General features: G+C 46.3%; 1 protein-coding gene across 4 annotated transcripts in view; it reads right to left on the bottom strand.

The window, feature by feature from the left end:
* The window catches only part of MCOLN1 (mucolipin TRP cation channel 1), a 49,524-nt gene extending 34,346 nt beyond the window's left edge, over positions 1–15,178 (bottom strand). For 3 of the 4 annotated variants that reach the window (XR_014491460.1, XM_083354686.1, XM_083354685.1), the window contains exons 1-2: positions 15,106–15,178; positions 9,187–9,296 (exon numbers count right to left, since the gene is read on the bottom strand). Coding sequence is in view for 2 of the 4 variants with exons in the window: in XM_083354686.1 (XP_083210812.1) it covers positions 9,187–9,190 (4 nt within the window). In the remaining 2 variants the exon portion in view is untranslated. The remainder of the gene's footprint in view (positions 1–9,186; positions 9,297–15,105) is intronic. The other variant, XM_083354687.1, reaches the window with a different exon arrangement.
* Between the last annotated feature and the right edge of the window lie 11,614 nt (positions 15,179–26,792).

The raw sequence follows: 26,792 nt of genomic DNA, 5'->3' as shown, positions 1-26,792 counted from the left end.
GCCGATCTATGAACTAGCCATTTCTATAACAACAAATGAATCTAATCAGTAAAACCCAAAATCCCCCCCTTTGTTTTAGTCATCAAGTTTTTGACAGCTTGCTAAGCAGTGTTGGTAGTCAAATACTGTCACATCCTAAAAGTAGTACAATCTGTGAAAAGGTTGAAAATCCCTGCACTAGGACACTTAGATCCCTCTCACAGTTACTACTGTTGAGCCAGGTAGAACTTATTCTGTATCTATGTATGGCTTTTCCTGCCCAAGTACAGGACTTTATTTTTCTCTCCACTCAACAATATGTTAGATAGGTCCCAGTGTTCAAATCTGTCAAGATCCTTCTGAATTTTGAGCCTATATTCCAAAGTGTTGGCTGTTCCCCACAGCTTGGTGCCATCAGCAAATTTGATGAGTTCCCCTTCTATCTCCTCATCTAAATTGTTTATGAAGATGTTGAAGTCTATTGGGTGTAAACAGAACCTTGGTGTTAATGCTGCAAACATTGGAAGTTTTTGCTTTGACAATATAAGAGGCAGCCTTTTCCTTTAAATTGTTTTGCTCTTAGAATTAGATGAAGCTGGGGAGAGGAGGGAGAATGTTTTCCCCGGTTGTTTTTAATACGATGAGAAATGTCATGTTACAGAATGGAAGGGAAGCTTTGCCCATGAAACTGATTGGAAAACATGATTTATGACTGCTAATTGGAGGAGGGAATTGTACCAGTTATTGTGTGCTGAAGGGAGGGGAATTCGGATCTTGGCATCCCACCATGCTGCGCCAACGCTTTGTTCTCATTATTATAGACTTTTTAGAATAAACAATGCCTGAAGGTTCTTTGAAGTTGGGGAGCTGGGGAGAGGAGGGAGAATGTTCTCCCCGGTTGTTTTTAATACGATGAGAAATGTCATGTTACAGAACGGAAGGGAAGCTTTGCCCATGAAACTGATTGGAAAACATGATTTATGACTGCTAATTGGAGGAGGGAATTGTACCAGTTATTGTGTGCTGAAGGGAGGGGAATTCGGATCTTGGCATCCCACCATGCTGCGCCAACACTTTGTTCTATTATAGACTTTTTAGAATAAACAATGCCTGAAGGTTCTTTGAAGTGTTTCAATAGTAAGAACCATGACATCATGCCAAAATCTACTTTCTTTTCAAACTATCTGGAGTCCTGAGCTCCAGCCGCTGTCTCTAGGCTTGAGAGAAGCTGACAAAGATTCAGGGAAAAATTTTCATCATGGAAAAAGAGAATCTGACTGAAGATGATGACCCAGTAGCTACCGATATCCCAGTGGGGGAAGCAACAGACAGCATGCTGTGGGAAGATGAGTTTTGGCAGGACTCCCAGATGGAGGTGGAACCCAAGCAGTTATGAGAGCTTATCTGGTCATCAGGCTGGATCCAACCCAGCGGAGACTCCAGACACCTTGAAACTGCCTTGCTGCCCTCAAAGACTTCAAAAGCAGAATGGTGGAGAGCTACCAGATTGTCTGCCACTGAGAATTTGAGTGAGTGGAAAATCCTGTCTGAAGACCAGACAGCCCTCCAGACCTTTTCCTCCTAGGACTGAGAGAAAGATTTGAGGACCTGTCCATTGCCTTCAAAGCAGAAGAACAAATTCCGCCGGGACCTGAAGACCTGGCTCTTTGAGCTTTCTGGCCTGGACTGAGAGTATTAACTGGGGTTTTAATTGTATTTTTAATTGTAATTGGGTTTTTATTTCAAGGTTAGTGTAATCATTTTAATTGTTTTTAATTTTTGTAATTTGTTGCATTGTTTTTTAAAAAAAACCTTGTCCTACGAGAGAAGGGTGGTATATAAGTCTAATAAAATAAATAAAATAAATAAATTCATAAGATAAAGCAAGCTGGTCGGCCTGCCCTGGAGTATGTACGAGAGTTTCGCAAGATAGCCAGTCAGCTAGAGAGGTGGCCTGAGCAGTCCATAAAACATCACTTTAGGGAAGAGTTGGATGACCACCTCTCTCAGGCCTGCATCTATTGAGCAATACCTGATCAGCTGCAAGAATGGTACCAGACAGCGGTAAAACTAGACGTTCAGCTCGCCTATTATAAGAAGCCTCCCCCACCTGAAGCTGAGCTGAAGCCAGAACAACCCGAATGGCAATCACCCCCATGAAAACCTCCTACTACTGTGATGGCTGAAAGACCCAGACCACCTGCAGGCCCATCAATTAGGTGTTTCCGGTGCGGACAGCAGAGACATCGAGCAGCAAATTGCCGAGTCTCCAACCCCCAATCGCAGAATAGACCAGGACCAGCAGCAAGAAAGAAACCTGCACAGCGGCTAATGGGAGAGAAATCCAACCGGATCACGCAGGAACCTGTTGCCCAGGTCACATCTCCCACATGGGAGGACACCAGGACTCAGGCTGGATCTGCCCCTGTTCCACCCTCTTTCGACAGCGACAACGGAGAGAACGACCCAATGGTGAGCTGACACATCCCACCTTTCTCACTACCTGCCAAGCTCATAATCCCTAATTTGGATATGCAGGTAGATTTAAAGGTGCTAGTTGATTCTGGATACTCCCGATGCATCATTATCTTGCCATTTGCCATGAAACTAGGCATATGAGCAAAACTGCTCTCCGAACCTGTGAGGTTCGAGCAAGCCAATGGCTCCCTGCTGGGAGGGACTTTAGTCACGCAATTAACGGAGTCTACACCTAGAAATAGGTGAACACTGCGAGTTTATTCGCTTCCTGGTGGCCCCCAAAATGACTGAGGCTGTGATCCTAGGATTAGCCTGGTTGGACAAATGGAAGCCGTTTTTCTGGTGGGAGAAAGGAATGGGAACTGTGAGACTACCTATAGATAAAAATGAGATTAAATAGACTAGCCCATTACAATAGATAATTAATTAAAAATTAAAAATTAAATACCCCAAACCCATTAGACCAGACCGGCTTGTTCAAATAGGTGAGTTTTCAGGTTACGGCGGAAAGAGCGAAGGTCAGGAGCCATCCGGAGCTCAACCGGTAATTGATTCCAAAGGGCTGGCATGCCCACAGAGAACGCCCTCCCCCTGGGGGCCGCCAGCCAACACTCTCTGACCGACGGCACCCTGAGGAGGCCCTCTCTGTGGGAGTGCAGTGGACGAAGAGAGGTTGACACCGGCAGCAGGTGCTCCCGTAAGTAATCCGGACCCATGCCATTTAGGGCTTTATAGGTCATCACCAGCACCTTGAATCTTACCCGGAGGGCAACTGGAAGCCAATGCAGCTCGCGGAGTAGAGGTGTTACATGGGAGTATCGGGAGACCCCCAACACAACTCGTGCGGCCGCATTCTGCACCAGCTGGAGCCTCTGAGTGGTCCTCAAGGGCAGCCCCATGTACAGAGCATTGCAGTAGTCTATACGAGAGGTCATGAGCGCGTGAGTGACTGTACGCAGGGCATCCCGGTCCAGATAGGGTCGCAACTGGCGCACCAGGCAAACCTGGGCAAAGGCCCCCCTGGTCACAGCTCCTATATGATCTTCCAGGGAGAGCTGTGAATCAAGGAGGACACCCAAGTTGCGAGCCCTATCTACGGGGGTAACACCTCACCCCCCATGGTTAAAGATGGAATAACCTGAATTTCCCGAGATGTTGGCACATACAACCACTCAGTCTTGTCGGGATTGAGCCGAAGCCTGTTCCTCCCCATCCAGACCTGAACCGCCTCGGGACATCACATCGAGGGCATCACTGGGGTGGTTTGGGGTGGAGATGAAAAGCTGGGTATCATCAGCATACTGATGATACCCGACCCCAAAACCATGAATGATCTCACCCAGTGGCTTCACATAGATGTTGAACAGGAGAGGTGAGAGGATTGACCCCTGAGGAACTCCACAAATGAGAGGTCTCGTGGCCAACCTCTGCCCTACTGCCAGCACCGACTGCGAACGTCCCAGGAGGTAGGAGGAGAACCACTGCAGAACAGTGCCTCCCACTCCCAACCCCCTGAGACGCCGCAGTAAGATACCATGGTCGATGGTATCGAAAGCCGCTGAGAGGTCTAATAGGACTAGGACAGAGGAACAACCCCTGTCCCGAGCCCGCCAGAGATCATTCACCAGCGCGACCAATGCCGTCTCTGTGCTGTACCCGGGCCTAAAGCCCGATTGGTACGGGTCCAGATAATCAGCTTCCTCCAGGACCAGAGGGAGCTGATGCGCCACCACGCTCTCAACAACCTTCGCAAGAAAGTGAAGGTTGGAGACCGGACGAAAGTTGTTTAACACAGCTGGGTCCAAGGCAGGCTTCTTGAGGAGAGGTCTCACCACCGCCTCCTTCAAGACGGCGGGGAAACTACCCTCACTCAAAGATGGAGATATCACCACCTGGAGCCAGCCTCGTGTCCCCTCCCAAGCCGCATAAACCAGCCAGGAAGGGCACGGGTCCAATAAACACTTGGTGGAGCTCAGCCTCCCCATAATCCTGTCCACTTCCTCCAGAGTCACAGGATCGAACTCCTCCCAGATAACATTGACAAGACCACCCATGTCCTAATTGTCAGACTCTGCCCAGTCGGAGTCCAGACCGGTCCGGATCCGAGCGTTGATGTTGGCTAAATTCCTCGGCACGTCCCTGCAAGGGCTCCTCCCTCACCTCCTGATTAAGGAGGGAGCGGGTCACCCTAAACAGGGCGGCCGGGCGATTATCTGCGGACGCAATGAGGGTAGCAAAGTAGTTAGACCTTGCCGTCCTCATCACCGCGAGATAAGACCTCGTAGAGGACCTTAGTCGCAATCGGTCGGATTCAGACTAGCTGGATCTCCAACAGCTCTCTAGGCCCCGTCTCCGACGCTTCATCTCCCGGAGCTCCGCAGAGAACCATGGAACCCACTGGGATCTGCGCCAGGTCAGAGGCCGCATGGGTACAACGCGGTCAAGTGCCTCCATGGCTGCCTTTTCCCAGGCTTCCACCAAGGCATCGGCCGAGCTGTGAGCGAAGGCGGCAGGCGGGGACCCGAGCGCCACCTGAAACCGCTCAGGGTCCATTAAGCGCCTGCGGCGGAACCATCTTGTTGGTTCCGTAACCCCGCGACGGGGAGTGGCGAAACGGAAGACCAGCCGCAGGAGATGATGATCGGTCCATGACAGGGGCATAATAATTGGAGAACCCCCACCCAGATCATCTAACCACCGTCCAGATAGAAAAACAAAATCGAGCATGTGACACCCCCCATGAGTCGGGCCCTGAATTACTTGCATCAGGTCCATGGCCACCATGGAAGCCATGAACTCCCGAGCCAACTCTGATGATCCCCCCAGGGATGGCAGATTGAAGTCCCCCAAAATCATAACTTTGGGGAACTCAATCACCAACCCCGAGAGGATATCAAGAAGTTCAGGCAGGGCTGCTGCTACACGACTAGGCGAAAGGTACACCAGCAGCAGGCCCAACTGAGCCCTAGGGCCACATCTCAGGAGGAGAGACTCACACCCGGATATCTGGACAACGGTGGCCTCCCGCGGACATAAGGTCTCCCTCACAACCACCGCCACACCCCCGCCCCTACCCTGAGTCCGAGGCCGGTGAAGCACCCGAAAACCTGGTGGGCAGAGATCAGTCAGAGGGACACCACCCTCTGGGCCCAACCAGGTCTCCGTAATGCAAGCCAGGTCCACACGCTCCTCCTCAACCAAATCTTGGATGAGAGGAGCCTTATTAACTACGGACCTGGCGTTAAAATACACAAGCTTGAGCTCAGGAGGCTGCTCACCCTCGTTCCCGGAACCACGGATCGAAACCAGAGAGTCAGAGCACATCACCGCTTGAAGACAGCGGAGATGCAATGAAGGAGATGCAATGATACATGGCTAAAAACCTAGCGAGGGGGGTTCATTGAACGAGCCACGTCTACTTTGGGAGCCTCTGTGTTGTTCAAAGAAAAAAAAGATGGGTCTCTTCATCTCTGCATACACTATAAAGGCCTCTGTGTAGACTATAAAGGCGGTGAGTGTGGAGAACAAATATCCCCTCCCCCTCCTGAAAGACTTGTTAACCCACCTAGCTAAGGGGAGTATTTTGGACCTGAGAGAGGCATAATACCGGGTGAGAATAAAAGAGGGAGATGAGTGGAAAACTGCCTTTAATTGTCCCTTGGGAAGCTACCAATTCAAAGTCATGCCATTTGGACTGCAGGGGGCCCCATCCGTATTCATGCAGCTGATTAATGAGGTCCTACATGATCCCTTATAAAAAGGTGTTCTCGTGTATCTTGATGACATCTTGATATACAGCACAAATATGGCTGATCGTATAAAGCTAGTAAGAGAAGTGTTAAAGAAACTATTGAAGGCCAAGCTTCATGCCAAATTGTTGAAATGTGAATTTCACCAGACCTGATTATATTATCTTGGCTACAGAATTTCCAATGAGGGTGTAGAAATGGACCAGCCAAAGTGAGAAGTATAACTGAATGGCAGCCGCCAAAGACTCGCAAACAGCTTCAGAGCTTTTTTTTTTTATCCCATTTATATCCCGCCCTTCTCCGAAGACTCAGGGCGGCTTACAATCTAAGCACAAATCAATGTGCTTAGCAATAGCCTTCATTCTATGTATATGCCTGCTTATTAGGGCTTTCGCCGCGCCCCCCCCCCCAAGCAGCATTATTACAAAGTCAGCTTACTGCCCCCAACAATCTGGGTCCTCATTTTACCTACCTCGGAAGGATGGAAGGCTGAGTCAACCTTGAGCCTGGTGGGATGTGAACCTGCACTAATTGCAGGCAACTGCTGGTGTTACTTAAGGAGGCATTAGCCCACTGCTCCACCAAGGCTCTTTTTAGGTTTTGCCAACTTTTATCGCCAATTCATCCCTTCCTTTGCTGAGATTGCCCTACCCATTACAGAACTACTCAAAACAGGCAAAGGAGGAGGGAAGCCGCGACCGGGCCAACCACTTGCTTGGACAATGAGCTGTCAAACAACTTTTGAGAATTTAAAAAGACTATTTGCTGCTGAAACAGTCCTAAAGCATGCATGCCCAGGGGAGCCCTTCATAACCTAAACTGACGCCAGTGATGTTGCAATCAGAGCTGTATTACTGCAAAAGAACAAAAGTGGGCTAAAATGAGATGTGGAAAACTATGTCAGGAGTTGTGCTGTATGTGCCACTGTGAAAAGAATTCCAGGGAAAACACCTGGGTTACTGCAGCCAGTGGCGGACCCTTCTCAACCATGGGAAGAAATAGCTATGGACTTTATTGTAGACCTACCCTAAAGTAGAGGAAATACTGTCATCTGGATTGTGATAGACCTTTCTTGAAGCAGGCTCATTTTATCGCCTGCAAAGGACTCCCATTTGCCCAACGACTGACTAAATTGTTCCTGAAACATATCTACCAGCTGCATGGCACCCCTAAGTGAGTAATTTCGTATAGAGGAGTGCAGTTCACAGTGAAAGTTTTGAGGAGTTTTCTTAAATTAATAGGATCATTTCAAGCTTATCATCTGCTTTTCTTCCAGCTACTGATGGGGCTGCAGAATCCGCTAACAAAATGGTGGAGCAATATCTCAGATGCTATGTTTCCTACCAACAGACAAACTGGACTGACCTCCTCCCTTTCGCTGAGGTGGTTTACAATAATTCTGTTCACAGCAGCACCGGCTACACACCTTTCAGAGTAGCCACAGAAAAAGAGTTCAGCCCAATGCCTGACTACCCTCAGGTGCCCTCCACTTCCCAGACACTTGATCAATGGGTGAGGAAGTGGGAAGAAGTTTGGAGAAACATGAAAACAGCATTAAAAAAGACTTCTGAGACCTATAAAAAACAGGCTGATAAAAAGAGGGCTCCCTAAAGAACATTCCAAGTTTGGGAAAAGTTTTATCTGTCGACTAAATATTTATGCCTCAAATTATCCAGCAAGAAATTAGGACTGAAATTTTTGGGGCCTTTCTGCATCGTAAGGATCATCAACCCCATCACAGTGGAATTAAAACTCCCTAGGCTTTTAGGGAGAGTTCACCCTGTCTTCCACTGCAGCCTGCTGAAACCTTTTCAGGATTCCACCTTAAGACCTCCCCCTAAGAAGGCACTCGGGCACCTTGTAGTAGCGGGTCAGACACACTATGAAGTGAAATGTATTCTTGACTCTAGAATTTTTAAAGGGAAATTGTAGTACCTAGTGCAATGGAAGGGGTACTCACTTTCTGAAGCTACTTGAGTGAAATCTAGTGATGTGAAGGCTGACCAACTCATGAAAAAAGGTTTCATGAAAAACCCTCCAAGAAACCAAGAGATAATCCCTGACATTTGCTTTTGTTTACATTACCGGATCTATCCTTTTTATAAGGTGGGCCAGATGTCAACACTGCAAACATTGGATGTTTTTGCTTTGACAATATAAGAGGCATCCTTTTCCTTTAAATTGTTTTGCTGTTATAATTAGATGAAGCTGGGGGGAAGAGGGAGAATGTTTCCCCCAGTTGTTTTTAATAAGATAAGAAATGGCACGTTACAGAACGGAAGGGAAGCTTTGCCTTTCAAACTAATTGGAGAACGTGATTTATGATTGCTAATTGGTGGAGGGAATTGTGCCAGATATTGGGTGCTAAAGGCAGGGGAATACAGATCTTGGCATCCCACCATGCTGTGCCGACGCTTTGTTCTCATTATTATAGACTTTTTAGAATAAACAATGCCTGAAGGTTCTTTGAAATGTTTCATTAGTTGGAACCATGACACTTGGGTACTCGACTGCATATTTCCCTCCATGTAAATGTAGTTTCATTGAGGATTACAGTTTGAGTGTGGTTTATCAGCCAGTTACGAATCCATCAAGTAGTAAAGCTGTGTTTCCCACATCTCATTAAGAGGTCCTGTAGGCTGTGGTCTACTTTATCAAATGAAGTCCAAGTACACTATGTCAATCACATTTTGCTGGTCTGCTAATGTAGTTACTTTATCAAAAAAAGGCAGTAAGGTTTGTCATGATCTGTTTTTTACATATAAACAGAACATGTCTCACTCCACCTTTACATATTAAGAAAGAGGGATAACATTAATTTATATAATCTAGAAATCTGCAATATTAACCAGGTTAAAAGTGCAAAACATCCAAACTCACTACTATTATCTATGTTATCCAAATAATTCCATGATAGTCTGGATTAATCTAATTATCCTAAGAGCTTTGAAACATGCCCTAAAACTTCTTTCCTCCTTACCCATCTTGAAGTTTTAAAGTCAGCTGCTAACAAATCTTCTCACAAGACCAGGTTTGTGACTTAGTGGAGCTTCTTGTTCCCTGCGAGGCATTCAACTTGTCAGTAGTGATCTAAAAACAAACATAATACAAGACCAATACTTGTTTTGAAAGACTGTGCCAAATTATATATGTCATCACAAAAACCATCAGCTCTAAAATGCAAGCAGACAAAGCAAGATCTCCCACAAAACTATTCATTTTACTGCTGATATCACATGTAGGAAGTCCAGTTCAACAATCCTTTGATGCTAAGGAGAACCAATAAGATGAACCAGCAGCAAAGAGAAGCAGAGCCATTGTCAGTGAGAGTTGTACTTTTTTTCCCCAAGTGCTAAAAAACATTCCCCACCGAAGTAAATAGCTGAATGGCAAACCAGAAGCTCTGCATCTTGAACAAATGAATTTACATTACTACATATCCCTGACAGCAGAAATATCCACGTTAAATTTAAGTGAAATATTTTGAAGTTCTGCAAGCTAGAAAGAACTTAAGCTCAAGCAAAAATGTAGAAATCATCTTAGAAGATGGCTCTGGCATAGTACATTTTTATTACTAAGGAAACTATACAGGGCTATAGTATCTGTGTAGTCTCAGAAATTAAGCTCAACTCAGGGAAGCCTTTACCTTTAAGGTTCTTAAGGCAATATACACAACCCTTCCCCATCCTGTTTATTTTTACAACAACCCTGGGAGAGACATTAGACTGAACCTATAGCCACTCAGGTATTTAGCCCATCGCCATTCAATAACTTTTATGTCTAAATGGAGATTTAAACATTCATCTTGCTAATCCTCAATGTTCAGCTATTACACTTTACTCAGTCTCAAGCAATGATATATCTCTTTCTCCCCAACCTGCATTTCCAGCAGTGAGGTCAAATTCTCTATTACATGTTCTGCTTATTATCTACTATTAAGGTAAAGGTAAAGGTTCCCCCGCACATGTGTGCTAGTCATTTCCCACTCTAGGGGCCGGTGCTCATCTCTGTTTCAAAGCCGAAGAGCCAGCGTTTGTCCAAGGACGTCTTCCGTGATCATGTGGCCGGCATGACTAGACGCCAAAGGCGCACGGAACGCTGTTACCTTCCCACCGCAGTGGTCCCTTTTTTTCTACTTGCATTTTTACGTGCTTTCGAACTGCTAGGTTGGCAGAAGCTGGGACGAGTAACAGGCGCTCACTTTGTTACGCGGCACTTGGGATTCGACCCGCCAAACTGCCGACATTCTGATCGACAAGCTCAGCGTCCTAACCCACTGAGCCACCGCGTCCCTTTATCTACTATTAGAGGGCTGAATAATTTTAAGTATCTATGGATTGTCTTATTAATGTGAATATCTGTTAAATGTTTTTCATAGGTCATAGAATCAGTTGCAAGAAGGAACACTGAAAACCATACTTTCTTGCAAAGACTGATCGTTGGATGCCTGCTTTACAAGAAAGAGGGATCTTGAACAATGAAAAAGCGAAGATTTGTATAGGGTACAAGGTGGGAAATCCTAAGGATCTGATTTCCTGGCCAGTTTGGGCAAGCTAGGCAGGTCCTTGTCAGTGTAGTTGGTTAGTTCTACGGTTAGGCAAAATGGGCTTTTCAGGAGGGAAGCAGAGCTGGAAAGTCTACAATTAAAGGAGATGGGACTACTGAGGTCATCAGCTGATGGAGGATGGAAGGTGACAGTTCCCTTATATAGGTTACTCTTGGGCTTGACTGTGATCTGGTGAGGTTTTAGTTTTTTGCTTTGATAAGATTGTTTGGGAGAGTGAAGGTCAATTTGCATCTTAGGCAAAGTGGGAGGGCAAGTAGAGAGCACATTTTATTAAGATTTTTCCACTATGCATATCAATAACTTATTATGGATCAAAAGACTATAAGAAATGTATTTTTCCCTCTCTATTCATTCAATATATATATGAATAAGTCTAGCACATTTATATTAACTTTATTTGTTCTCAGTGGAAAAAAGGAAAGGATTATGGGGGAAGCTTCAGGTCCTTCTTTTCTCTTACAATGAAAGCTTCACAGAACTTTAAATCTTTTCCATGTTCTGTAATCAATAACTGTTGATAATGAATAATCAATTACTAGGCTTCTAAAACATCTTTAGTGGCTTTCTAAATTTGCTTCACTGTTTGATGGAATGCCACGACCTTGGAACCTGTTACTGCAGCAAGTTAAATCTGATCAGTACTTCTATCCCTGATTAATTTTTTAGTTTTTTTCCTTTGCCTTTTTAAAAAAATTGAGATCTTGCAGACTAACAAGTTCTAATCACTGGGTGTGTCTCCTTCAATCCTTTAAAAAGGTTTAACTATACAGTACATTCAGAAAATATTCAGACCCCTTTACTTTTGTCAATTTTGTTATGCTGCAGCCTGATTCTACAGTTGAAATTCATTTTTTCTCATTAATCTACACTCAGTACCCCATAATGCACAGTGAAATCTCTGTAAATTTATTAAAAAAGAAAAAACTGAAATATCACATTGGTATAAGTATTCAGACTCTGCAACAACACTTGAAATTTAGCTCCTGTGCTTCCCATTTTTCTTGATCGTTGCTGACATGTTTCCACATCTTGACTGGAGTCTACTTGCAGTAAATTAAATTCATAAATTAAATTAAATAATTTGGAAAGGCACACACCTCTCTATAGACTTCTCAGCTGACAATGCATAGTGTAGCAGAGCACAAACCATGAGGTCAAAGGAACTGCCTGTAGAGCTCAGAGACAGGATTATTGTAAGGCGCAGATCTGGGGAAGGCTACAATAAAATTTCTGCTGCACTGAAGGTTCCTAAGAGCACAGTGGCTTCCATAATTCTCAAATGGAAGAAGTTTGGCACAACCAGGACTCTTCCAAGATCTGGTTGCTGGTCAAACTGAGCAACTGGGGGGAGAAGGGCCTTAGAGAGATGACCAACCACACAATGGTCACCCTGACTGAGCTCCAGAGATCCTATATGGAGCTGGGACAGAATTCCAGAAGAACAACCATCACTGCAGCCCTCCATCAATCTGGGCTTTATGGCAGAGTGGCTAGACCAGACAAGTCAAACACAAGACCCGTGGGCTGGATCCGGCCTGATATGTGGTTCTGTCTGGCCCTGGGACCTGCTCTGGAAAGAGCGAAGGACTAGCCTGCCGCACCTCGGCCTGACCCAGGCCAACCAGATGCTGATCTACAACCTGGTTGTATCCATCAAAGCCAGAACGCGCTCAGCCTTAATTCCATGGGGAAGGCCTGCCCACTGGGTGCATGCGCAAGCAGAGTCCAGTGTCCCTGCTGGCTATTTTGTCCTGCAGGCTGACTTCACCCAGGACTTTGGCACTGGCCGTCTCCTGTGCGCACACCCGGGGGATGGGACAGAGGTAGCAAGGCAGCTCCTTGCTGGTTCCAGTGGATCTTAGGCTGAGCGTGTTCTGGCTTTGATGGACACAACCAGGTTGCGCCACCACCACCACCACTGACAGCCTCGCAGCCATGAGGCTTTCCTTTCACCAGGACAGACCCCTCCCCATGCAGGATAGCAAGACCAGTGGCAACATGGCAGTGCTGGCAACCTCTTCCACTCCCATTACCCCTTCCTGAGTGTGGAGGAATGAAAGAGATGAGAAGGAGAGAAGGAAGAAAGTGTAGCAGAGAGGAGAGTTGGGGGGGGGATCAGTGCTGGCTGGTAGGCTTTGCCGGAGCTTTGTGGATTCAGCAGCGAGGTAAGAAGTTTATTCTCTGGAGAGAGAATAAAAAGCCTTTTCGCCAACTACCTACCTCGCTCTCCCTCCTCTTGGCTTGTCTCTCTGGAAAATAAAAATAAAATCTTCCCCCAGTCAATCTCCTATTCTGCTTTAAAAATCCCTCCCGAAGAGCCCCGCCCCACTGCCAGCCATCGCAGAGGCCGCTGGAGCTCCCGACCTCTCTGCCGATTATGTCTGCAGCAGGGGTGTCAAACTCGATTTCATTGAGGCTCCATCAACATTGTAGTTGCCCTTGGGGGACAGCAGGGGCATGGCCAGGGGGCATGGCCAGGTGGTCACAAACAACTGGGTGGGCGTGGCTGGGGTACACGTAGCCAGCTCATGTCGTTTGCGTCAAGTACCTGGGGGGGGCCTGGGGGGGATCCAGGGGTCTCCAGTGAAGATTGGGACCAGGGCAGGCGCCAGGGCCTGATCTCGCTCGGGCTGTGTGGGGCCGCAGCACGGGCTGCCTGGGTCCCTGGGCAGCAGGCACCCAGCATGACCCATGAGCTCCCAGGACACTCGCTGGAAGACGAGGTTGGACGTCAAGGGCTGAGCATGCAGGGGCCATGGCACGGTGGTGATGGCGACCAGCTGACTGGCCTTGTCGCAGCCCCACCATCTATCTTTGCTTGCACATGGCTGCCACAGCTAGGATGATGCAGACAGTTGAGCGGCCCCCTCTACACGGCAGGGCTGCGCGGGGCAGGCGGAGGCGGTGCTGGTGGGGTGGCTGAGCTTCCAAGGGCTGGGCCAGCTGGTGGCCTACCCGGTGCTGGACCTGTGCCGCCGCCTCACCCTGCACACCTACATGGCCACCATGTAGCGCCTGCCCCGTGATGCCTGCTGCTGCCTCGGCCTGCCCACCGCCCACGCCCTCCTGCTGCCCCGCACCGGCGTCTGGCTCGGCGACTGCAAGCTCTGCACCACCGGGGTGCATTGCGGGAGACACATCACCTCACACGGATTGGCCCTGAACTGCTGCACTGACTTAACCTGGTTTGACCACATCGTCCCATGTGGCCTGGAGGGGCTGGCGGTCACCTCCCTCAGCCAGGAACTGTGTCTCATGGCCACTATTTTAGTGGTTATCTGAATTCTTGCAGATTTTGTACATCTATCTGAAGTGGTAATCTTAAGCATTTTTTTTCATAAATTACTTAAGGATATGCAACTATATTTTCTCATATTTATCTACTTTTTTTAATCCATTTTCTTTCTGTCATTAATTCCCCAAGAGTAAGAAATGTAAATTGTAAGCTCCTCATAGCACAGTTCTATATCATTGTTAAAATACATTGGGCAAGTATAGACATATTCATTCATATTCATAAATAGATTGTATTGTAACACTTTCCCCCTCACCTAAGCCTGATCTCGTATGTATAATTTGACAATAGCCAGGCCATTTTTTATCAGCAGTTGTAAAGAAATAGAAACAAAATGTTTAACTTATGTATTAATAACAATTTTGTTGCAATTCATTATTTTGTCAGTAACATCTCCATCAATTAAACACATATATGTTGAAGGCAGCATATGCACTTATATTAGACATCTATTATCTCCCAATGCTAGTCCTTCCAAAAGGAACTCAATATATGTCATACTATATATGCAAAAGTTGTCTCCTCCTCTATTAAACAAATATATAAATAAATTATATAAATAAAAGATTAACAAGATGAGAGATCCGGCACTTTTTTTTAAGAAAAAAAGCACTGAGTATATGTAGGGATGATGAGTGCTGTAGTCCCGTACATTCTGAGGATATGAAGCTTTGCAAGGCTCCTTGCTGAGCTTCCCTGCCACACTCTTTTTAGTGCAGTACCAGATCCGGGAACGTTAATTCATTCTTTTTTAAAAACAGCATGAAGTAAGATCGCTCTCTCACTGCCCTGCAAATTTTTTGGATTTCTAATAGATGGAATGGGAAAACTATTTTCTCATTATGCCTCTCCGTATATAACCTATATGGCTAAATGCTCTCTCAAAAAGATATATCCTGCTTCTGAGTTCGAAGCATCAAATAAATATAATTTGTGGGGTTTTTTTAAAAAAAATAACAGTGGGTTGTCACTCTAGTTACCGTTTTGCATCAGATGGACCCTAAAAGTCAGGCAGAATGACCGAAGAGGTTCCTTACCAATTTTCTGTCGCGGATCTTCTCTTATTTTCGGGGAAGCCCGTAAGGAATGGGGCTGCCTCGCTGCCGGCGCCTTGAAAGTATAAACAGTGACTCCAAACATCCGGTCATGAGGCCAATGTTGGCAGCGGCAGGGCTGCCGCCAGCTTCGTCACACGTCAAGGGAAAGAGAGCATAGAGATAGAAAAAGAGTAGAAAGACACCACGAGAGCAACTTGCTAGTCAGTTGTGATGCTGGATTCTTCTTGGGGTCCGGCCTGACTTTAAAGTTTAAAGTTTTATTCTGCCTCAATTTCGAGGGGAGTGAAAACTTTATTACAGACAAGAGACTGCAGCAAGAAATTAAACCAAAACTACTACTATGTATGTAGCACAATAACAATCCGAAAGGGACATTACCTCTAGATTAGTAAAGGTGTTAGCTCATGTCAGGCTTGAGGTATTCCAAATCAGAATTTGATTACATCATGTGTAATATTTCAAGTCCTATAAGATAATAGAAGGGAGATACTGTTGCAGAATCAAGAGACTCAGACCCGGGAATCAAAAGAAGTTTGTTTTATTTTGCACAAAAGGTTCAGAGCAAAAAGCAATATCAATGTCTGAACACCTTGTCATGGAAAAGCAAGTACATATATAGTCTCCAAAAGTAGCAAAACACGGAAATGTAACTTATGAGCTCTGATTGGTTACATGAATTCTATGCCCCTTTCTAGTTCATTTCTAGCCCCTCTTTGTGTTGCTAAATTATAGCTAAATATCTTGCAACCCTGTCTCTAGCAAAGGTCTTGCTAAGCATCTACGTTTCCGGCACCATTTGTGGTTTAGCTACAAGCAGACATATGTGGTTAGCTGTAACTGAACTTTGTGCTGGCCTATGAGGTGTGACCTACAGTTGAACTTGTGGTTTGGCATTCTCCATTTCCTTGTTCTAACTAATACACACATTTTCTTCATGCCTCACTTTTATGTCCTACCTCACTTTTATGACATGCAGCATTTTGATGTATTCTTTGTATCTTTCTTCATGGCCTGCCTCATTCACCCCTTTGAGACTATTTCATCTGACAATGGAGTCTCACCTCAGAGTTACTCCTTCATTTCAGCTAGCGAAGATAGACTATCAAAAACATTGTATACAAGAATAGGCAAAATGTATGGCAGAGTAAAACTTTTGAACTGTGAGTAGTTAGATGAGCTTCTTTTACTACTGGCCAGGCTAAATTCTCAGGGACAAAAATCCTTCCATCTGGGATTAGATTAGATTAGATTAGATTTATTGAATTTATATGCCGCCCTTCAGCTCACAGCAAGAAAATTTAAGAAACATGAAATACAAAATTTAAAAAAGAATTAAACAGTAAATGTAATAGATACATGACAATGTAACTCAGTAAAAGCCAAATATAAAAAACATAGTCAGTCCAGACCCGCTTGTTGGAATAACCAAGTCTTCAGGTCACGGCGGAAGGACCGAAGGTCAGGGGCCATCCGCAGCTCCGGAGGCAGTTCATTTCAGAGGGTCGGCGTGCCCACAGAGAAGGCTCTCCCCCTGGGGGTTGCCAGACGGCATTGCCTGGCTGACGGCACCCTGAGGAGGCTGACTCTGGGAGCGAACCGGGCGATGGGAGGTTGATAATGGCAGCAGGTGGTCTCGCAAGTACCCCGGGCCTAAGCCATGTAGGGCTTTAAAGGTTATTACCAGCACCTTGAATCGCATCTGGAGGTGTGACCTACAGTTGAACTTGTGGTTTGGTATTCTCCATTTCCTTGTTCTTCTTCTAACTAATACACACATTTTCTTCATGCCTCACTTTTATGTCCTACCTCACTTTTATGACATGCAGCATTTTGATGTATTCTTTGTATCTTTCTTTATGGCCTGCCTCAATACAGTGGTTTTCTTGAACAAGATGGATATTTTGATAAACCAAACGAAATTAGCTTATTTCAGATGTTCGTATAAAATTCGCAGTGTTTCTTAACCCCAGCAATTTTAAGATGTATGAACTTCAGCATCCAAATTTCTTCAGCCAGCCATGGCTAGTTGTTTAACCTCCATAATAGCACGTCTGTATCTTATAAATATCTTATTAAACTTGACCTCTAGTGAAACAGATGACAGGCTTTAGCGAAGTCTGCATTTTCTAGAGAGTTGCAGGATTTTCAGGTAAATAGCTAGCTTCATATTAATCTCTAAACTCATGGATATCTGCAAGGAATGCAAGTGATGCTATACGCATCATGGTGCAGAATATTTACCTCATTTGCGTGATGATGTCATGCATATCTTTCTGTAAAAGAAGTGTAAACAAAGCAGAAGTAAAATAATAGAACAATAAAATAAACAATGAAAAGGAAAATGAGAATGCATCAATATATAACAAAAGAGGGCAGCCTCATAATATAGTTTAAGATTAGGCATTTTAAGACCACCTCTTTCACATGTATCTTGCATTATCTTAAATTTAACTCGTGGCTTTTTACCTGCCCAAACAAATTTATTAATACCTTTCTGCCAATCCTCCAAATTTAAATCCTTTTTAAGTATAGGTATCATTTGAAACAAAAATAAGAATTTTGGCAAGACATTCATTTTTACTGCTGCAATTCTTCCCAATAAAGATAATTGTAATTTTTTCCAGCCATCTAACTCTTTTTGTGTTTTTAACCATAGCGATTCATAATTATTCTTATATAACTTCACATTTGAAGCTGAAAGGTAAGCCCCCAAATATTTAGTCTTTTTAACTATTTCAAATCCCGTTAACTCTTCTAAAACAACCTTTTGTTCTATAGTCATATTCTTAGACAATATTTTAGTTTTTTGTGCATTTATCTTAAATCCAGAGACTTTCCCATATGACATTATTATCTCCATCAACTCTACAACTGAGTAAGTCGGTTGACTTAATGTAATAACCAGGTCATCTGCAAATGCTTTCAGTCTATAATCCTGATCTCTTATTTTACTTCCCTTAATTTTATTTGAGTCTCGTATCTTAATTAATAATATTTCCAATGTTAAAACAAACAACAAAGGTGACAACGGACACCCCTGTCTTATACCCTTTTCAATATTACATGTTTCTGTCAGACTACCATTAATTATTATTTGAGCTGTTTGCCTCCGATATATTGCCCTAATAGGTTGTAAAAAATTATCTCCAAACTCCATTTTCTCCAGTACCTTAAATAAAAATTGCCAGTCAAATTGATCAAAGGCTTTTTCAGCATCCAAAAAGATCAGCGCTGCAGAGACCTGGTTATTTCTATCCAAACATTCCAATAAATCTACAATGTGTCTCACATTATTCTTTATTTGTCTACCACTTATAAATCCAGTTTGATCACTATGAATCACTTGCTGCATTACCTTCATTAATCTATTTGCTAAAATTTTTGCAAATATCTTATAATCAGTATTTAAAAGCGATATTGATCTATAGTTTTGGGCTTGTGTAGCGTCTTGATCTTCCTTTCTAGAGTCTCGACATCTTTTTTACATTGTGGTGACCAAAACTGGATGCAGTATTCCAGGTGTGGCCTTACCAAGGCATTGTAAAGTGGTATTATTACTTCATGTGATCTTGATTCTATCCCTCTGTTAATGCAGCCTAGCACTGTGTTGGCTTTTTTGGCAGCTGCAACACACTGCTGGCTCATATTTAAGGACTCCGAGATCCCTCTCACAGTTACTACTATCGAGCAAGGTACCACCTATACTATACCTGTGCCTGATTTTTCCTGCCTAAATGCAGAACCTTACTTTTTTCACAATTGAATTTCATTTTGTTAGATAGTGCCCAGTGTTCGAGTCTGTCCAGATCCTCCTGTATCTTAAGCCTATCTTCTGGAGTATTGGCTATTTATTTATTATTTATTTATTAATGGGACTTATATCCCGCCCTATCTCCCGAAGGACTCAGGGCGGCTAACAACAATAACATATAACAGAAATTAAGATAAAATTAAAATTAAAGTCATCTGTGCAATAAATTAAAATTAAAAATTAAAAATAAATTAAAAATTGTAAACATAATTAAAATGCCTGTCAGTCCAGGTCAGCCAGGTGGAAAAGGAGAGTTTTGAGGCCGCGGCGAAAGGACCGGAGATCTTGGGTCATCCGAAGCTCAGGGGGGAGCTGATTCCATAGGACTGGCGCTCCCACAGAGAAGGCCCTTCCCCTGGGGTTCGCCAGCCGACATTGTCTAGCTGAGGGTACCCTGAGGAGGCCTTCTCAGTGTGAGCGTACTGGGCGATGGGAATTTGTTCCCGGTAGCAGATGGTCCTGCAAGTATCCTGGGCCTAAGCCATGTAGGGCTTTAAAGGTAAGTACCAGCACCTTAAATCTCACCCGGAGGGCAACCGGTAACCAATGCAGCTCATGGAGCAGAGGTGTTATATGGGACTATCGGGGAGCTCCCATCACTACCCGTGCAGCCGCATTCTGCACCAGCTGAAGCCTCCGGGTGGTTTTCAAGGGCAGCCCCATGTAGAGAGCATTGCAGTAGTCTATACGGGAGGTAACGAGTGCATGGGTGACTGTACGTAGGGTATCTCGGTCCAAAAAGGGGTGCAATTGGTATATTAGGCGAATCTGGGCAAATGCCCCCCTAGCTATGACTCCAATATGATCTTCAAAACTGAGTCGTGAATCTAGGAGGATGCCCAGATTGTGTGCTCTATCAACGGGAGGTAACATCTCTCCTCCTATAATCAAAGATGGAACCTCTTGGACTAAACGAGATGACGGTATGTAAAGCCACTCAGTCTTGGCTGGGTTGAGCCGAAGCCTGTTCTTTCCCATCCAAATCTGTACCGCTTCCAGGCAACAGGACATTACATCGAGGGCATCACTGGGTTGGTTCGGGGTGGAGATGAAAAGCTGGGTATCATCAGCATATTGATGATACTTCATCCCAAAGCCACGGATGATCTCTCCCAGTGGCTTCATATAGATGTTGAACAGGAGGGGCGAGAGCACCGACCCCTGAGGCACTCCACAACTAAGGGGCCTAGGGCTTGACCTCTGCCCCCCTGCTAACACCGTCTGCGAACGGCCCGAGAGGTAGGAGGAGAACCACTGCAGAACGGTGCCTCCCACTCCCAACCCCTCAAGATGACACAGTAAGATACCATGGTCGATGGTATCAAAAGCCGCTGAGAGATCTAATAGGACCAGGACAGAGGAATAACCTCTATCTCGGGCCTGCCAGAGATCATTCACCAGCGTGACAAATGCCGTCTCTGTGCTATACCCGGGTCTGAAACCCGATTGGTACGGATCCAGATACTCATCTTCCTCCAGGACCAAAGGGAGCTGCCGTGCCACCACGCTCTCAACGACCTTCACAAGAAAGCGAAGGTTGGAGACAGGATGGAAGTTGTTTAAAATAGCTGGATCCAATGCAGATTTCTTAATGAGGGGCCTTACCACCACCTCTTTCAAGGCGGCAGGGAAGTACCCTTCACTCAGTGAGGCATTGATAACTGCTAGGAGCCAGCCTCGTGTAACCTCCCGAGATGCATAGACCAGCCAGGACGGACAAGGGTCCAACAAACATGTGGTGGCACTTAGTTTCCCCATGATCTTGTCCACTTCATCCGGAGTCACAGGATCAAACTCTTCCCAAATGTTCTCGGCCAGATTCATCGTTTTCCTCTCGTCAGATACTGCCCAGTCAAAGTCCAGACCAGCCTGAATCTGAGCAATTTTGTCCACCAGATATTTACTAAATTCCTCAGCCCGTCCTCGTAGGGGGTCCTCTCCTGTCCCTTAATTTAAAAGGGAGCGGACCACTCTAAATAGGGCGGCCGGGTGGTTATCTGCGGACGCAATGAGGGTGGTGAAGTAAGCGCGCTTTGCCATCTTCATTGCCACAAGATAACATCTAGAAAAGGATCTTAACTGTGTTCGGTCAGACTCGGACCGACTGGTTCTCCAAATGCTCTCTAGGCCCCTTCTCCGGCGTTTCATCTTCCGCAGGTCCTTGGAGAACCAAGGAGCGATTCGGGACCTGCGCCGGGTCAGAGGCCACAAAGGGACAACGCGGTCGAGAGCCTCCGAAGCAGCCTGTTGCCAGGCATTAACTAAGGACTCGACCGGGCTGTGGGAGAGGGAGGTGGGAATCAATCCAAGTGCCATCTGGAATTTATCTGGGTCCATCAGGCGCCTGGGGCGGAACCATCTGGTCGGTTCCACCTCCTGACAGTGGGAGGTGATGTGACAGAGGCCCAACCGCAGGAGATAATGGTCTGTCCATGAAAGGGGTTGAGATGTTGGAGTAACCCCACCCAGCCCATTAAGCCATTGCCCAGAGATAAAAATAAGATCAGGCATGTTTCCTCCCTCGTGAGTCGGGTCCTGAATAATTTGGGTCAGGTCCATGGCCGTCATGGAAGCCATGAACTCTCGGGCCACCTCCGATGCACTGCCCAGGGAAGGTAGATTAAAGTCTCCCAGGACCATAAGTCTTGGAAATTCAACCGCCAATCCTGAGAGGGCATCAAGTAGCCTGGGTAGAACCGTTGCTGCGCAGCTTGGAGAGAGGTATACCAGAAGTAGGCCCAACTGACCACCAGGACCCCACCTTAAGAGGAGGGATTCACACCCGTCTATCTGAGGGGCAGTGGCCTCCCACGGATGAAGTGTCTCTCTGATAACGACCGCCACACCACCTCCCCTACCCTGAGCTCGAGGTTGATGCAGCACACGGAAAACTGGAGGGCATAAATCAGTCAGAGGGACCCCTCCCTCCAGGCCTAACCAAGTTTCCATGATGCATGCCAGGTCTGCATCTTCCTCCTCAATCAAATCATGGATGATGGGAGCTTTATTCACAACAGACCTGGCATTAAAATAGATCAGCCTGAGCTCAGGTGTCTGCCCTTCCTCTTCCCCAGGACAGCAGGTGAGAGCCAGAGGGTCGGAGCGCGCCACAGCTCGAAAATAGCGGGGGCGTGATCTCAGATTACGATATGGCCCTCTGCTCATCCATCTGCCGCCATTCGCAATCACCATGGGGATCGGTATCCCTACCCCATCCCCCTGGGTCCCAAGACTCTCCCCGGCCCTCATATTGCCGCGGCCATTGGCCAACCTAGACTGAGACAGGTCCAGTAGGATCTTCCTCTCATTCTGCCGGGCCTGACCCTCCCCCCTCCCTAACCCTTCAAAAATTTTTAAAAGAAAACCCAAAAGCCTCTTTTTAGCGCTATGCCACCTCTCGGGGTCCCAGGACCCGTCATTAAGGAAACGGCGGTGTAGGTTTGATGGCCACATCTGAGAGAGGGGGGAAGCTCTCAGGACAAGTAGCTCATTTCTGGTGTAAGCCATCAGAAGGTGGAAATAGGAGCAAAGGACGAGTTGGCTGGAACAAACTGCATATTAAATCCACAGAGCTGAAATAGTGGCTCCTGAAGACATGGTCACCCTCTCACAGTGACCAGGATCTCAGGAAACCACTATCCAGCCCTGGGTAGGTCGCAGGAGGAGAGAAAGTCCGGTGGTTGCTAGAATAGTCTGTTGGTGGTGAACTTCGCTGCTCCGGTGATGAACGGTGGTAGTTCATCTATCTCCATGTCCTAGATATCATTGCGACCGAGGGGCTGTAATAAGTCTCCGGAGAAAGAAAATGGAGGAGGGATTATCTTAGATTTCAAGTATGATCCCGAGGAGATAACCACTATCTCGGGCGCCATCCGGCACATCCCACCTCCATTTTGAGCTTCAGGTGGTCCCTGGTGATTCCACCCTCTTGACCAGTTCAAGAGGGTTTTAAATGGCACTCAAACCATCGGACGGCGGCCATCAACCCAAAGACCTCCATCGGGGGGAAGCTCGCTGATCTAACAGATGGGCATATGGGGTCAGCAGCCACAAATTCTGGAGCCTCGCCATCTGGACCGCCTTTCTAGGCAGCCCCAGGTCATTACAGCTCCACCGCAGGTGGCTGCAGGACCGGACTGTTTGTTTGTTAAAGAAAGATCGTTCAGGTCGTTGCAGGTCCGTTGCAGGCTTCCGCACGCCACGCGTCATAGCAGGCCATTTATCAGTTGATTTGGAGGCCGCCGCAAGATGCCACTGGCTGCCATTGGCCATTATATGTTCTCTGCCGGTCTGAACGAGCCAGTAAAAGCTGTAAGCCGCACGTTGCAGCCAGCCCATCGTCGGCCGCTTTACAGGCTGCTGTGGGGTGCTGCCGGCTGCTGCCGGCCACTGTAATTTGTCCGTCTGCCCAATCGAGCCGTTCCGTTCGGCTATTTGATGTCTGGGAGCCTTGCCTCCTCGCCGCCTCACCGCCCTCTCTAGCATCGCCCCGCCGTCATCGCCAGCGCTCATTACGGGCTCCACCGAAGCCTCGGAGGGTCCTGTCACCCATCCAGGCTAGGGAACAACAGCCCCATGCAGGGCCCCATGCCAAACTCGCTCCCCTTGATCTCCGCGATCAGCTGCGAGCGGCCATCTTTATTCCTGCCAGCTTGGTGTCATCTGCAAATTTGATGAGTTCCTCATCTATCCCCTCATCCAAATCGTTGATGAAGATGTTGAAGAGCACTGGGCCCAGAACAGAGCCCTGGGGCACCCCACTACACACTTCCTTCCATGTAGATGCAGTTCCATTGAGGACCACACGCTGAGTACGGCCTGTCAGCCAGCTACGAATCCATCTGGTGGTGATGCTATCTAACCCACATTTTTCTATCTTATCAAGTAGTAGGTTTTGATCTACTTTATCAAATGCCTTACTGAAATCCAAGTAAATTATATCTACAGCATTCCTCTGGTCCACTAGTTTTGTCACTTGGTCAAAGAATGCAATAAGGTTTGTCTGGCACGATCTGTTTTTGACAAACCCATGTTGGCTTTTAGTGATAACTTTGTTCGCATCAAAGTGTTCACTGATTTGTTGTTTGATTATCTTTTCCAGAATCTTCCCAGGTATTGAGGTCAGGCTGATAGGTCTGTAGTTTCCTGGATCTGTTTTTTTCCCTTTTTTGAAGATGGGAACTACATCAGCTCTCTTCCAGTCCTCTGGTAGTTCCCCAGTGCTCCAGGATCTTTGAAAAATATAGTTCAGTGGTTCTGAGATCACGTCTGCCAGTTCCTTGAGAACTTTGTGGTGTAATCCATCTGGTCCTGGTGATTTGAACTCGTCTAGGCTGGACAGGTGCTCACGTACCATTTTTTTTTGCCTATCTTAACTTGCATTTCTATTCTGTTTTTTATGGCACTGGTTTTGGTAGGTTGGACTGTTTTTTCCCTTTGTGTAAAGACAGATGCAAAAAATGAGTTAAATAGTTCTGCTTTCTCCCTGTTGCTTGTCACCTTCTTGCCACTTTCCCCCACTAATGGACCAATCATTTCCTTAACTTTTTTCTTGTTTCTTCTATGTTGAAAGAAGCTTTTTATGTTATTTTTGACTTTGGTCGCAAGCCTTAGTTCATTTTGAGCCTTAGCTTCCCTCACTTCACCTTTGCAGGCACGGGCTGTTTGCTGATATTCTGCCTTAGTTATGTGCCCCTCTTTCCACTTCTTATACTTGTCCTTTTTATCTTTCAGTTTATCAGAGAGTTCTTTATGCAGCCATGCTGGTTTCTTTTGAAAGCTGTTATTTTTCTTCTTTGTTGGTATTGTGCTAGACTGGGCCTTTATTATCTCACTTTTCAAAATTTCCCAAGCTTCTTGAATTGTTTTCCCCTTTAGGATTCTCATCCATGGAATTCTTCCCAAGGTCTCTCTAAATTTATTGAAATTATTTATTTATTTATTTATTATTGGGACTTATATGCCGCCCTATCTCCCGAAGGACTCAGGGCGGCTAACAAGAATAACATACAATAAATACAGAAGTTAAGATAAAATTAAAATTAAAGTCCTCTGTACAATAAATTAAAATTAAAATTAAAATAAATTAAAAATTAGAGTTAAAAATTAAAAACATAATTAAAATCCCTGTCAGTGCAGGTCAGCCAGGTGGAAAAGGAGTGTTTTGAGCCCGCGGCGAAAGGACTGGAGATCTGGAACCAGCTCATGGGGGAGCTGGTTCCACAGGACTGGCACTCCCACAGAGAAGGTCCTCCCCCTGGGGGTTGCCAGCCAACATTGTCTAGCCGACGGTACCCTGAGGAGGCCTTCTTTGTGTGAGCGTACTGGGCGATGGGAATTTGTTCCCGGTAGCAGATGGTCCTGCAGGTATCCCGGGCCTAAGCCATGTAGGGCTTTAAAGGTAAGTACCAGCACCTTAAATCTCACCCGGAGGGCAACCGGTAACCAATGTAGTTCACGCAGGAGGGGTGTAATATGGGAGTATCAGGTTGCTCCCATCACTACCCGTGCAGCCGCACTCTGCACCAGCTGAAGCCTCCGGGTGGTCTTTAAGGGCAGCCCCATGTAGTAATCTATACGGGAGGTAATGAGTGCGTGGGTGACTGTGCGTAGGGCGTAGGGCATCTCGGTACAGAAAGGGGCGCAACTGGCGTACCAGGCGAATCTGGCCCCCTAGCCACGACTCCAATATGATCTTCAAAACTGAGTCGTGAATCCAGGAGGACGCCTAGATTCCGTGCTCTATCAATGGGAGGTAACATCTCTCCTCCTATAACGAAAGATGGAACCTCTTGGACTACATGAGATGTCGGTACGTAAAGCCACTCAGTCTTGGCCGGGTTGAGCCGGAGCCTGTTCTTTCCCATCCAAATCTGTACCGCTTCCAGGCAACAGGACATCACATTGAGGGCATCACTGGGTTGGTTCGGGGTGGAGATGAAAAGCTGGGTATCGTCAGCATATTGATGATACTTCATCCCAAAGCCACGGATGATCTCTCCCAGCGGCTTCATATAGATGTTGAAGAGGAGGGGCGAGAGTACCGACCCCTGAGGCACCCCACAACTAAGGGACCTAGGGGTTGACCTCTGCCCCCCTGCCAACAACATCTGCGAACAGCCCGAGAGGTAAGAGGAGAACCACCGCAGAACGGTGCCTCCCACTCCCAACCCCTCAAGATGACGCAGTAAGATACCATGGTCGATGGTATCAAAAGCCACTGAGAGATCTAATAGGACCAGGACAGAGGAATAACCTCTATCTCGGGCCCGCCAGAGATCATTCACCAGTGCGACCAATGCCGTCTCTGTGCTATACCTGGGTCTGAAACCCGATTGGTACGGATCCAGATACTCAGCTTCCTCCAGGACCAAAGGGAGCTGCCGTGCCACCACGCTCTCAACGACCTTCACAAGAAAGCGAAGGTTGGAGACAGGACGGATGTTGTTTAAAATAGCTGGATCCAATGCAGGTTTCTTAAGGAGGGGCCTTACCACCGCCTCTTTCAAGGTGGCAGGGAAGTACCCTTCACTCGGTGAGGCATTGAGCCAGCCTCGTGTAACCTCCCGAGATGCATAGACCAGCCAGGAGGGACAAGGGTCCAACAAACATGTGGTGGCACTTAGTTTCCCTATGATCCTGTCCACTTCATCCGGAGTCACAGGAACAAACTCTTCCCAAATGTTCTCGGCCAAACTCATCGTTTTCCTCTCATCAGATACTGCCCAGTCAGAGTCCAGACCAGCCCGAATCTGAGCAATTTTGTCCACCAGATATTTACTAAATTCCTCAGCCCGTCCTCGTAAGGGGTCCTCTCCTGTCCCTTGATTTAAAAGGGAGCGGACCACCCTAAACA

This window comes from Vipera ursinii (genome assembly GCF_947247035.1).
Source record: "Vipera ursinii genome assembly, chromosome: 2".
NCBI lineage: Eukaryota > Metazoa > Chordata > Lepidosauria > Squamata > Viperidae > Vipera > Vipera ursinii.
This window is presented reverse-complemented; position numbering and strand designations above follow the sequence as displayed.